At 37.9% G+C, this 14,387-nt stretch overlaps 1 protein-coding gene across 2 annotated transcripts in view; it reads right to left on the minus strand.

Moving 5' to 3' along the window:
• Nucleotides 1-1,565: 1,565 nt before the first annotated feature.
• LOC104606410 (glycoprotein 3-alpha-L-fucosyltransferase FUT11-like) overlaps nt 1,566-14,387 on the minus strand; it is a 33,676-nt gene continuing 20,854 nt past the window's right edge. The window contains exons 4-7 of one of the 2 annotated variants that reach the window (XM_010271584.3): nt 3,388-3,492; nt 2,988-3,144; nt 2,593-2,820; nt 1,566-2,041 (exon numbers count right to left, since the gene is read on the minus strand). In XM_010271584.3, coding sequence (XP_010269886.1) covers nt 1,789-2,041; nt 2,593-2,820; nt 2,988-3,144; nt 3,388-3,492 — 743 coding nt within the window. In that variant the 3' untranslated portion in view covers nt 1,566-1,788. The remainder of the gene's footprint in view (nt 2,042-2,592; nt 2,821-2,987; nt 3,145-3,387; nt 3,493-14,387) is intronic. The other variant, XM_010271593.3, reaches the window with a different exon arrangement.

A 14,387-nucleotide genomic window follows, 5' to 3' on the forward strand; every position in this document is an offset into this window, starting at 1 on the left:
TGTTGTCACTATAAAAGTTTTAAGAAGGTTAAAAAAGAGAAATGGAAACTCTTTTAACCTTTAAAACTTTATTATTCCTTTTTTAAATGCCATGAATGCCCTCCAACTGGATACAATTCTATAGGCCCCAGCTGTCTGGGGTTTTGAAAGGGGTAGACTGGACACAATTTTAAACTTTGGCATCTGTTCAGAAAAAGTGGCCACTCTCAGACTCCAACCCACATTTCCACTTCTCGCACTTACAGCTCAAGATTATACCATTACACCAAGCAATGACTCTAATAAACTGATTTTGATTGAGCTTAAAATGAGAAACATAGTTGTAATTGATTTATTGCTGCATTCTATAATGTCAAAAAAAAAAAAAGCTCACAACTCATTCATAAAATGAGCTTTTGACCTTTGAGAAGAGCCTCTAGTGAAAGATAGGGCTCAAAACTTGTCCGTTTTGAAGACTTCATCTCCCCCTCACCCCTTGATGTTCTTTTCCAACTTTCTTTTTAGTTCAATCGCGTGCGAGTATTCTTCATACAATAAAAAAAGAAGAGAAAAGAAAAGCGGGCGAATAAGGTCCTGATGGCTGTAGGATTTGTACCAAGTTCATATCCGTCTGTACATTCAATGGTTGTCGTTGTCGACTTAGAACATCCTCAGCTGTCATCCATTATCTTGAGCTTATAATTGGCAATTATCAGTCATGCCAGTTTCTATATGTGAGGCTATTGTCCATTCAATTGTCTCCTTTTTTTTTCTCCTTATTCACATCGATCATTCTGAATTGTCTCTTTTTATGCTTTTGATAGTCATGGAATTGATCATTTGAAGCAACCAAACAGTCTAAAATCCAGCCTGATTCAATCCAAATACTCGACCACGACTTAACACCACCTGTTCAGTTTACTATTACGACTTCCAGGGCAGAAATATGCTAACTCCCTTTGAGCAAATGATCAAGTAACGATGCTTTTTTAAATGTAGAAATGAGGATAATTTGCAAAAGAAATAATTGGTTGAACTTAATGGTAAATGCGCGTTGTTAAACATAAAAGTTAGGGGTGAAAGTCGGATACCCAATACCCTTTAAGATTTTACACTGCCCTTCAGCCGTGCATTGATAATAATATCTCCCCATGAATAAAAACATACAAATACAAAGATGTTCCAAATGTACAGCTGCAATAGACTGAGGGCAGTGTGAGGACAGTTCCGTGAGGACCAAATCCGAATTCACATCAGGCCCGGGTTTCCCGGCTGGGCCCATTCAAATTTTGACATAACCCCAACAAGAGATCGGCCATGTTGCACTTGCACCCCTAATAAAAGTACACATTGTGGAATGCAAACCAATAAAAAGTATGCACACTTCAATGTAATTAGTTGAGATCTAAATTTTACCTACAGGTTACAGCCAATATTAGTGAATGCACCAAAGTTGAACTCGAAACAAACATATTAATCCCCAAAAGTATTTCTTAATAATTCAATGAAATATTTGTCTTCAAAGATTTTTTTAGATAATTAGCTTATAATGCTTAGGACACAGTATAAACCCATTTCATTCGTAATCTAACACTGTAAAATATCATTCCGTGGCAGTTGTTTGTAATTTTCTTCACTAGATATGGAAGCGTTATGAAAACAGATTACAAAGAGGCAGAAAGAAGCAAAAGAGCACCAATTCCAATTTATTACCTTATAGCCTGCAAAATTTTCCTCCAAGTAGTGAGAGGTTTCTCAAATAGTAGTACAGCGAGGAAACATAATGAAGCCAGCCAATTAGGATTCTCTTCAGACAAATATGACTTCGAATTTTGGGCATGGATGACTTTCCACATACTTCCTAAGATCAGAGTCTCCGTTGAATTTGAAGGTGTACAGAGCTTGCCTTTGGGTCATCCCAACAGGATATATTCTGTAAATTTTAAGTTCATCCCCTTTAATGCTCTCGGGTCTTTGCTTCTTCCAGATTGGAACATGATTCGAAGACTTAAATTTTGCAAGAACCGCTGATTCCAATGCATTCAGAGTCAAATTGACCGACCTGCACACCCAAGCCATGATAAATACCATTCAAAAACTTAAAATTTCATAATGCAGTATAAAATGGACTATGGCAATTCTAACAACACAGGAGTTGCGAGCAAAGTGCCAGAAGGCCAAACAAAATGGGTTAGTCAAATTGTGTTAATTGTGAAGACCGTCGTGAGCTTCAAGAGATAATCATGTAGGGGTGCAACTTGGGTTGGGTTGGAAATTTGATAAATTATCAATGGGCCTGAACCCTAACCCAAGCCCATGTGGTTAAGTCGGGCAACCCGACTATTCATGACACTCATTTACTCAGTTTCTGTATAACATTATCATCTGGAAAATCACTATTCTTCCATTGCCCAGAATGTAAGATTAGTGGGGAATTGAGAATGGAGCATATACAATAAAATCTAGTATAACACCATGGAGACTGAAATGGCTATCCAAAAATTCTTCAAACCCAAGCTGGTTAACCAATGTCAATAAAAAACCATTCGTGACTTGAACATTAAGATAAAAATAACTAAAAAAGATCCTTCACCAGCATTGTCATGATATTACCTTAAGAAAATGGAATCCATCTCGAACCTCCCTCTTTCTCTTACATATATATGATAAATTGTTTCAAGGCCTCTGGTGCACTTACAGGGACGCTTCTGAAATCCTGGATTCCTTTCCTCACTCTCTCGGATCTTTGATGCTAGGTAAATGCAAAGACGGCAGGATGAGTGCACTGCCGCCATATCCACCAGGGCCTTGAAGGAATCAGATGGACCTTCATACTTCCACCTACACAATGAACAGGCCTTGTAAAACACAATACCCATGAAACGAATTATAATGAAAGAGAACAAGAAATGGCTTGGTACAAGAAAGACAATATGATCAGCATTCCCCAAATATAACAACCAAAATAAGACTTGTCATTTTCCATAGAAGACAAGAAGGTTCATTACCTTAGTGACTGATTATATGCATCGGGATTTTCTGCCAGGTATTTCATAGCCTTAGCAATAGAAGGAATATCACTTAGTTCCTTAATATGTAAAACTGAACCAGTAGAAGGAGCAAACTCTTGGATATTTGGGGCACCAACAACTACAGGGATAGCTCCTACAGGTAGTTTTAAAACAAATGTTATGGGAATTATCCAAATAAGTATACCAGATATGATGAATATATCTTCAAGAAGATTTAAACCAGACACTAATTCATAAAAAAAATAAAAAAGATTAAAAATTATTTCAAATTCCAGTATTTTCAATATAAGCACTTGGGCCATCCAAAATCTAAAGATGTCTCAGCAGTAAAATTTCTTTTTCTTTTTTATTTAAATGGAATGTTTAATTGTCATACCAGCAACAAGAGACTGGAAAAACTTCTCCGTGACATAATCCTCCTCATTGGAATTCTCAAAAGCCAAACTAAATTTGTAGCGTTTCAGAGTTTCGACTTTATCCACTTCAAAAGAGAGAAAAGAGATTTAGAAGTTAGATTTATAACTCTGTTCTAAAGCATTAAACTCTTTCTATAACTAATGGATAGTTGAAGATGGAACTACTGCAGTCAATTCATGAAAGCATTCATACTGCACCAGGCTACCTGCATACAAGTACTTAAACCTTCCTATGCAATGGTCAACTCTTGCCAATCAATATTTGCAAAGAAGTTGAAACAAGACTTGAAAGGAGGTAACTACTTCTGCCTAGAAAATTTATCAAAAGGAATGTGTTGTTTTTGTTTATAGGATAAGTAAACTCCCATTTATGTAAAGTCACAGGCCCTAGTTATTTAATCTATGACTATAATTTAGCTAGTAAGTTGGGACCACAGCCCATTATTTAGTTGTTAGAATAGTGTTCTTTTATGTTTCTTTTAAGTTGTTTGTATCAGCCGCCCTATCTGTCATTGTGTACATATTTTTTACTTAATAGTATAGATACCAATGGAAGAGGGTGGCCAGATCAGATTGCCTTCTCTTCCTTTCTTTATTCTTTCTATTCTTCTCCTCTTCTCTCACAAGAACTCTTCATCTCTCTCTTCTCTCTATAATTTTCTTTCTGCAGATTTCTACTTGGTATTATAGCCTAGTTAGGCTTCCTTAGGGCTGATTCATGCAGTCCTAGATCAGCCGACTGCATGAGAGGGCTGCTCAATCTGCTTTAGATTGCCTAGTTCTTGGATTTTTTTGGTGGATTTCAGTCATCAAGAAGGTGATTTGTGGTTCGACATCAAAATCACGAAGAAATGGAGTGCAGGGAAGAGTCCTAGTCAAGTTGGACTCTTTGTTTTTGGTCTAGTGTTGGCACTTAGATTTTTCTAGATATCTTGGAGTTTTTAATAGGTGGTTCAGTTTCTAGGATTTTTTGAGCCTCTTGGAGAGATCAACACCCTGTTCTCCTTCTCTCAGTTCTCAGGAAGGGTGATTTCTCTCCGGGTAGGATTTTCTTCTACCAGAAAAAGCTCTCCACCTCTTTTTGTGAGCTTGATCTGATCTTGGAGTGTTTCTACCTGATCCTTTTGTTATTTTAAGCTGATTGAGTTGACATGGAGGGTTGTAGTGCTGAGCAAAAGTCAGTCAGTGACCTAGGCTTGGGTTTAAGAAGTGTCAGTGATCCTTTTGGGTCTGGAATTATTACCATAGTTAAAGTGGATGGTACAAACTATTTAGAATGGGTGAAATCAACCAAGATGACTATTGGTGCTCGTGGAAAACTAGGGTAAATTACTGGGGAGAAGCTGGATATAAATTCTTCCCGATGGGTGCAGGAGAATTACACGGTGATGTCTTGGCTATGTAATTCTATGTTACCTCACATTGGTAAATTTTTTTTGTTGGTTAATACTGTAAAGGAAATTTGGGATAGAGTAACTGAGACCTATTCCTAAAAACAAATGTAGCCAGAGACTATCACCTGAAGAACCAGGTGATTAATACAAAACAAGGAGATAGACCTCTTGTCATGTATTTTTCTATGTTGAAAACACTTTGGCAGGAGATAAACCACTTAGAGACTATTGTTTAGGAGAGTAATAAGGATGCAACAACCAATCAGAAATTGGTAGAGAAGAATAGGGTTTTTGAGTTCTTGGTTGGGCTAAACCCTAAATTTGATATTGCCAAATATTACATCATTTCTAGAGAAAGTGTGACTCTTTCTCAAGCATATGCCTTTGTGTCTAGATAGAAAACTAGAAGGAATGTTATGATGAGATAGTCTAGGATTGACCAATCGACTATGGTTAGTATAGTCAAATCTAAGCCCAATGGAGATAGGGCGAGTAGTGAGATTAAGAGGGAAGACAAGAAAGACCAGGTCTGTGATTAAAAGAAGCCTAAGCATACCAGAGACACCTTCTAGAAGCTCCATCCACATCTTATACCAGCCCGGGTTAGGAACAAGAAAGGAAATGCCAATATGGCAGTTATTGGAGACTCATCAGGACCTCTTATTCAATTGGCTTGGGGTCCATTGTAGTAACAGCAATGAGGACAGAAATGGAGAAGCATGGGCAACTTATAAGTAAGAAGGATTCAATTGGCTCTAGTTCCTCTTCAAGTGAACAACAAAATGCAAGAAGTTCTAGGGCTAGTCACACTGCTTCTTTTTTTCATATAGGTGGTTCATATGCCACTACAAATTATGCATCCACCTTAGGTAAGGAGGGACCTCCCTGCTCCCTGGATTTGAAACTCAAGAGCATCTAAGCATATGACCAATATGTCTACCCATTTTTACTTTTTACCAATTGTGTTCTAGTAGAGATAGAGTATGTAGAGCAGATTGTTCCCATGTTCCCATTGCTGGGAAAGGAACGGTTAGGGTGACTAATGGCATTACTTTGTCCTTTGTTTTACATGTTCCTAGACTTTACACTAATCTCCTTTATGTGAGTAGTTTGACAAAAAAATTGAACTGTTCAGTGACCTTTCTTCCTAGTAATTGTGTTTTACAGGAACTGGAATCAAGGAGAACGATTGGGAGTGGTTGTGAGATGAGTGGAGTCTACCTTCTAGATGCACTTTTGAGTTACCAGAGTCATCATGTTAATAATAGCAATAATGGGTCAGAGTCAATGAGTAAGATTATGCTATGGCATAATTGTTTGGGTCATATTTCTTTCAGTTCTTTGTGATGTTTGTTGGGAAGTTTATTATGGTAAGATTAACACCTTTTAAAACCTACAAAAGAGAAGACCAAATTGGTGTGTTCTTTGTAAATCTCAGAATGAAGACTGTCACCACTTACTAATCTCTTGCTCCTTTGCTACAGCTTTATGGAATTGGATTCTTACGTTGTTTGAGTGTAGGTGGAACCTGCCATCTGATACTAGCTTGTTGTTTAGTTCGTCTATTTTTGAATGGCACACAAAGAGAGGGAGAATTATGTGGAAGTGAATAAGAGCAGCTTTGCTGTGGACAGTTTGGGAAGAAAGGAACACCAAAATCTTTTGTGAAAAAGAAAGGAGTTTCTCAGAAGTTAAAGAATGTATTTTGACAAGGGCAATTTAGTGGCTAAAAACTCTAAAGATCTTTGATGCATACTCTTTTGATGACCTATGGAGAAGCTGGTTAGCAGTGACTAATACTTCTACCAGGAAGGACAAACATGGGGTTGAATGGATGCCACCAGGGGAGGAGTTTATCAAGCTGAACTTTGGTGGAAGTAGCTGAGGAAATCCAAGACCTTCAAGCATAGGAGTGCTGAGAAACAAAGATAGTAATGTTATATCTTTGTACTCAGGTCCTGTGGGTGTGGGAGACTCTTTAAGGGTCGAATTACTTGCTGTTGTACAAGAAATCCAGCTTGCAAATCAGCTAGGCATAGAGCATCTGATTATGAAGGGGATTCCTAGGTGATAGTGGGTTGGTTGAAGGATCCAAACACTGTGATTTGGGGTTTTAGAGATTTTCTCAAAAAGGTTAAATGGTTAACAAGGAATATGACAATCAGAGTTCAATGGTAGGTAGATCAGAAAACTCATTGGCTGATTCACTTGCAAAACAAGGGGTAATTAGCTTTAAAGGAAAGGCCGCATCTCGTACCTTTCCACAGGTTGCATGTAACTCTTATTGCTAGTTTAATAAAATTTCACTCATTTATCAAAAAAAAATTATTTGGGTCAGTTCAGTTATCCAGTCTGGAGTGTAAAAGTTGTGAATTGGGAAAGCAATGTAGGTATTATTTTAAATCAAGTAATAAAAGAAGTTCTTCTGCATTTGATATTATTCACACAGATGTATGGGGACCAGATCATATTTCTTCCATGGGTGGCTACCGCTATTTGCTTTTGTTTGTGGATGACTAGATATTCTTGGATAGTTGATGAGACTGCGTGATGAAATACCTACTTTGGTACAACAGTTCCATCAAATGGTTCTCACATAGTTTGGAATGAGGACTAAGATTTTCAAATCAGAAAATGCTAGAGAGTACTTTGAGAAGGATTTAGCCACAAATTTATTGGAGTATGGGGTGATTCATCAAAGCAATTGTGTTTATATACTACAGCAGGATGGGGTAACAAAGGGGAAAAATAGACACATTGTGGAGGTGGCAAGAAGTCCTATGGTGTGTGCTTCAATTCCTATTTTGTTTTGGGGTGATGCAGTTCTCACGACTGTTTACTTGATCAACCGTGTACCTTCACGCATTATTGGGTTTAAAGTGCCATACAATCTTTTGTTTCTAGAGGGGGGAGATATTTCACATACCTTTGAGAGTTTTTGAATGTGTTTGTTTTATTCACATTCTTGGTTCTCATCATAGACAATTCGACCCTAAGGCAAAGAAATGTGTCTTCCTTGGGTATGCTCAAAAGCGGAAGGGATATTGTTGTTATAATCTAGTGTTAGGGAGCAAATTTGTCACTATGGAAATTACCTTCTTTGGTTATACATATTTTTTCTTCGGTGGTTCTCCTCAGGGGGAGTGTTTTGGGGAAGAGAGCTCACAACCTATTCCTCTTTTAGTCTTCTTGTTCCTTCCTTTGTTCCACTAGCTACACCATCAGTTCCATCTATTGCTCCACCATCAGCCCCTTCAATGTCACTACCTGACCCATTACGACCTACCTCATAGTTTTTTAGCGCCATAGCAGGAGGGTTGATTCCACACATGCTCCAACAAGGAGATCCACACCACTCTTCATTGGATTATTTGAGATTCCAGGTTCGGTTTATACAATTCCAAGTATTCCCGTTGAGCTTGCTATTGTTTTTTATCCCATTGATGATGTTCTTGTACCTAACACTGATGTTGCATCTAATCTTGATCACCCCATTGCACTCCGCAAGGGAAAGAGAAAGTGTATAGCCCATTGCATTTTACACCATCTTTCCTATAGTGGCATATCTCCCTCCTACCATCCCTTCCTTTCTTCCTTAAACTCTATGTATATACCTAAGATTGTTAGTGAGGCTCTCAATAAACCTAAGTGGATAACAACTATGCAATAAAAAATGAAGGCTTTGATTAAGAATCAAACATGGGAAATCGTTGATCTTTCTGCAGAAAAGGAGACAATTGGGTATAGATGGGTGTTCACTATGAAGTACAGGGATGATGGCAGTATAGAGAAGTACAAGGCAAGATTGTTTGCAAAAGGGTATACACAGACCTATGGAATAGATTATCTGGAGACCTTTGCACCAATGGCTAAGATGAGTTCAGTTCAGATTCTTCTGTCTCTAGCAGTTACATACTCATGGCCGTTGTCTTCCAGCTTGATGTTAAACATGCTTTTCCTTAATGGTGATTTGCAGGAGGAGGTGTACATGGACCTTCAAGCTGATTTTTATAAGGATGTTGATGAAGGAAAGGTTTGCAGGCTGAAGAAATATTTATATGGTTTAAAGAAATCACCTAGAGCATGATTCAACATGTTTAAGGGGGAATTGATCCATTGGATACACATAGATCTAGTCAGATCACACTCTTTTTGTGAAGAGAGGATCAGTTGTGTTAGTGTTGATTGTGTATGTGGGTGATATAGTTTGTTACAGGGAATGATCTAAGTGAGGTTGTGCACTAAAGAAGTCATTACAACAAGAAGTTGAAATTAAGGACCTAGGTTTAACTAAAGTATTTTCTGGGAATTGAGGCTGCAAGATCCAAACATGGGATATTCATCTCTTAGAGGACGTATGTGTTAGACTTACTACAGGAAACTGGGAAGCTAGGAGTCAAACCAGCTAATACTCCTATTGACCAGAACCACAGGATTAATACTTTAGATGGTGAGTTGGTTAAGGATGTAGGGAGATATTAGAGAATGGTCGGCTGGCTGCTAATTTTGTGCATTGACCCGTCCAGACATTTCTTATGTTGTGAGTGTTGTGAGCCAACATATGCATGCACCATGGGTTCAGCACTAGGAGGCTATTGATAGGATTCTTGCATACCTGAAGAAACATCTTGGAAAAGGAATTTTATTTACTGATCATGGGAAATTGAAACTGGAGGCTTATATAGATGCGGATAGACGACAAGAGATCTACATCAGGGGTATATACCTTTGCGGGAGGGAATATGGTTTCATGGAAAAGTAAAGAAACAGTAAGTTATAGCCAGATTAAATCCAAAAGTCGAGCACAGATCTATGGCACATGGTACTTCAGAACTGATTTGGATTAGGTCCTTGTTGAGTGAGATTGGGATTGATGCAAAGGAGCCCATGATGTTGTATTGTAACAATCAAGTGGCAATCAATATTGCTCATAACCCAGTTCAGCATGACAAGGCAAAGAACATTGAAGTTGATAGGCACTTGATAAGACAAAGGGTGATGGATGGAGAAGTTTGCCTTCCTTGTGTCTTTTCTGACTCATAATTGGCTGATGTCTTTATCAAGGGGGTTGCAAAGAGCAAGCTTGAACATGAGCTATGCAAATTGGGAATGTCTTTAGTAAGTTGGGACCACAACCCATTATTTAGGAGTTGTTAGAATAGTGCTTTTATGTTTCTTTTAAGTTGTTTGTATCAGCCGCCCTATTAAGGGCATATCTATCATTGTACATATTTTTTACTTAAAGTATAAATACTAATGGAAGATGGCAGTCAGATCAGATTTCCTTCTCTTCCTTTCTTTGTTCTTTCTCTTCTCTCACAAAACTCTTTATCTCTTTCTCTTCTTTCTACAGTTTTTATTTTCTGCAGATTTCTACTTGCATAATTAGCCTTATTGTTTTACAATCTAAAGGGGTTTATTCCCTGTGAATTTGCTTTTATTTGATCTGGGAAAAGTTAAGAGAATTGCAATTAAGCAAAGAAGGAAATGAAATTTACATGAGAGAATGTAGAACAGTGAGATGTGTGGTGTGGAAATCTTTCTCTCAAAGAAAGTTTTCCAATCCTGTTTGAGATTGCACAAAATAAGGAGTTTTGGTGTCGGAGGTTTTCTCTTTAGAAGGTGGGGTAGGAGAGTGGTGTCCCTACTTTTTAGAAGGAATCTGAATGATTGGGAGTTAGAGAAATTAATGGAATTAATGCAAAGAATCAGCTTAATCATGCTGGATAGAACAAGAAGGGACAGGAGGATTTGGGTGGGGGAGAAATTAGTTTCTTTCACTGTAAAGTCTTTCTATAACATACTGTGAAGTGAAGAGGGGGAGAGTTTCCCTAAGGGAAGTGTTTGGAGTAGCTCCTCTTAAAGTAGCCTTCTTGGTGTGGGTAGCCACTCTGGGGAAGTGTTAGCAGACAATTTGACCAACAGAGAATGACGGTGGAACCTAGCAGATGTGTAATGTGTGGAGAAGAATCTGAAGGGGTGGACCATCTTTTTATTCACTGCAAGTTTGCGAGGAAGTTGTGGATGAAGCCTTTGAGGTTGTCTGAAGTGCAGCAATGTTTTCCAAAAGATTTGAAGGCTCTGTTGTGGTGCTGGCATCAAATTGGTTTGACTAGGAAAGGGAAGGTTATATGGGGCTTAAAATTATCAAAAAAAGAGGGTTATATGAGGTTTAACAATGGAAACAGTGATTTGGACAATCTGGACAGAGGAAAATTTGAGGATTCTTGAAAATAAACACAATTCAGAAGATATAGTAATGGAAGGTTTTGGGGGAAGAATATACTTGTGGGTGGCAGTACATAGGCTTTTCAAGAATATACCATGCAGCTCTTTTTTTTCTTTTTGGTATTTGTAATCTTTTTGCATCTAGGCGATTGAAAGGGAAGTGTACAAAGAGGTTGTTAATCCCTGCCAATGCCTTATTGTGCAGGGCTTTGCATATGCTTTTGCTTTCAAGTTAATACAATACTTTACCTTTTCTCAGGAAAAAAAATGTAGAAAGGTGAGAGAAAGAGGAGAGTTTTCACTGCACAAAATGCCTTCCCATATCCAATCTTGCTAAACCATCTGAAGTTCAACCCAGTTCTCTTGGGATCCACATAATGGCAGCTGAAATAAATGTTAATATCTGCACTTCGTTCAGGTAATGACAAAACTTCCATGTGGAAGGAAACTTGAACTTTTTATTGTTTTCCTAATATGGACGTATCATGTATGTTTGATTCATGTTTACAAGAAACCATAAATGTTTTGGCATATGTGACATCCACCATCCTTCCACGTGTTTTAGGCACAGTGTTACGATCCACTGGTCCCACATCGGTAGTATGGGATGCTGTTGTGGGGTGTATATGTGTCTGTATTCCCTCCCTCTAACAGCTAGCTTTTAGGGGTGAGTTCTCCTAAGGCACATAACAGATGGTATCAGAACCTACACTATGCCTCCCAATTGCAATCGTGCGGCACAGATGGTGACGTCGGTATTGCAGTGTTCGGCCGGGACTAGGGGGACTAGTGCAAAGCCAGCCTGCATGAGCGCCGGGACTGCGGAGTGTGGTGGAATGTTACGACCCATTGGTCCCACATCGGTAGTATGGGATGCTGTTGTGGGGTGTATATGTGTCTGGGTTCCCTCCCTCTAACCGCTAGCTTTTAGGGGTGAGTTCTCCCAAGGCACATAACACACAGCCTTTGCTTTAGGGCACAAATCTCAACCTTCTAGCGGTCTTCCTGAGCAACAGATTCAGATTATGATTTCTTCTGTTATTTCATACGCATTCTGTTATGGGTCACTTAGATCATGTATTCATGTTAATTTTCCTATGGACCCACTTTAGATTATTAATTCTAGGGCATCTAATCACATCAACTATGCCTCACCTAGTACTTCATATACTCCTTATTTTAGGAACCAAATTAACACTACTAATAGGGACAAATGGGTCATTAGTAGTGAACATTTGACCTTATTAGCTAGGGGTGGCCACGAGCCGAGCTATTCACGAGCTGCTCAAGCTCGGCTCGGCTTGGTTTCAACCAATCTTCGAGCCAAGCTCGAATATATATATATATATATATATATATATATATATATATATATATATATATATATATATATATTATAATTCTTAATTTTTAAATATCAAATAAAAAATATTTTTTATATATATATTTTTTTATTTTTATAAAACATTTTTTCTTAAATCGAGCTCGAGCCTTGTACAACAATGGCGAGCCGAGCTCGAGCCTCGTACTATTCGGCTCGGCTCGGCTCGAATCCACCCCTATTATTAGCTGCCCATTCCAATTCATTGTGTCTAAACCCAAGTACTTGTTTCCAAATTAGCCACTAATTTGCTATATATTGGACAATTGGTTACCTCTCATGATGATTTTTAATGCAGGACCAACATACTAGGATAGTGACCAGGAGTCATCATAAAGTTGAATGCCTTTTGTTTTGAGATTTGGGGATGATTGTAGTACACATTCTGATGACTGTCTCTTGGCTTCTTCACATTCCCTTGCAATTAATACTATTTGGGAACTCTGGCATCATCATCTTGGTCACCAACATTTTGATAAACTTAATTGCTTGCTCTAGTCTTTTTAAGGAAAATTACCTCCATTGTCATCTTTTGGCAAGTCATGTATTACATGTTCATAGTTTATTTACCCCTTTAATATTGTTCAAAGTGATGTCAGAGGCCTAGTCCGAATGTCCGATTCTGTTTAGACTAGAATTCAAGTATTTTGTGTAGTTTGTTGATTATACTCATTATACATGGATATACTTTTTGCATAAGAAAAGTGGAGTTTTTTTCTTATTTTAAGATATTTCAGGCTATGGTTGCAACAAAATCTTCTACAAACATTAAGGTTTTTCATATTGACTTGGGAGAGAATGCCTAGATGGTCACTTCCTAGATTTCTTGCACTCCTATTGTACATCAATTTCATGTCCTAGCATACTACAATAAAATGGTATCACTAAAAGAAAGAACCAACATATCCTTGAAATAATCCAAACATTTCTTAGGACTCTTATGCTCCTACCTTTTGGGTTGAATCTTTTAGCACCTCAGTATAATGCATTGATTGTCTCTTTACTCCTCCATCCAATGCTTCTCCATTTCAATACGACAATGTTTTGCACATTGAGGGGGTGTCATTCATCTCCTTCCTCATGAGCTTATGAAGTTATCTAATCAATTTTCCATGTTTATATTTGTGGCTTGTAATCCTAATCATAAGGTGTTTCTCTACTATGATCCTACTCTTTGTTATATCCGTCACTAAAAATGTTTTTTTTTAAATCTCTTATTTTTGGTATGTGGCCAGGTCATTTAGTTTCCTTTCCTACCATTTTTGATACTTTTGACGGTTTTATGCTTCTATGGATAATGTGAAAATCCAAGCTACAAAAAGACAATTGCAAGTTTATTAACACTACAAACATTCTAGCCCACAAACGGCCCTCTCTCCAACATTTTATGGATGGTCTTCTCCTTCCCCATCTTCTGCATTACCTGTAAATTTGACACCTCTTCCTTTTCCTACCACCCCTTCATGCCGTTCATCTCATATTTGATCTTTCTAATCACTAGGTTTCCTATGTCCCATAGCTCTCTTTTTGCTATTCTTAATGCCATAAACATACCTAGCATTGACCAGAAAGTTTCTACTATCCATTGTTAGAGAGATGCCATGGGTACCAAGTTGTGTGCCTTGATTAATAATGATACTTGGTATATAGTTCCTCTTCCACTGGATGTCTCTATTATTGGCAACAAATAGAACTCCTTTGTTAAACTCAAGTCTGATAAATAGCACTGAATAATACAAAGTGAGTTTAGATGCCTAGGGATGCAAGGTTACTAACTTCTTTGTTAAACCCAAGTCTGATAATAGCACTGAATAAACATTTACCCTTGTTATAAAGATGACTGCCATCCATACTTTTCTTGCTTTGTCAGCTCTTTGTTAGTGGCCAATATTTCAAATAGATGTCACTAATGTATTCTATAATGACCATTTACAAGAAACGATCTACATGAAGCCTC

The sequence above is a fragment of the Nelumbo nucifera genome, chromosome 5, assembly GCF_055504915.1.
Source record: "Nelumbo nucifera cultivar China Antique chromosome 5, China Antique-T2T, whole genome shotgun sequence".
Lineage (NCBI taxonomy): Eukaryota > Viridiplantae > Streptophyta > Magnoliopsida > Proteales > Nelumbonaceae > Nelumbo > Nelumbo nucifera.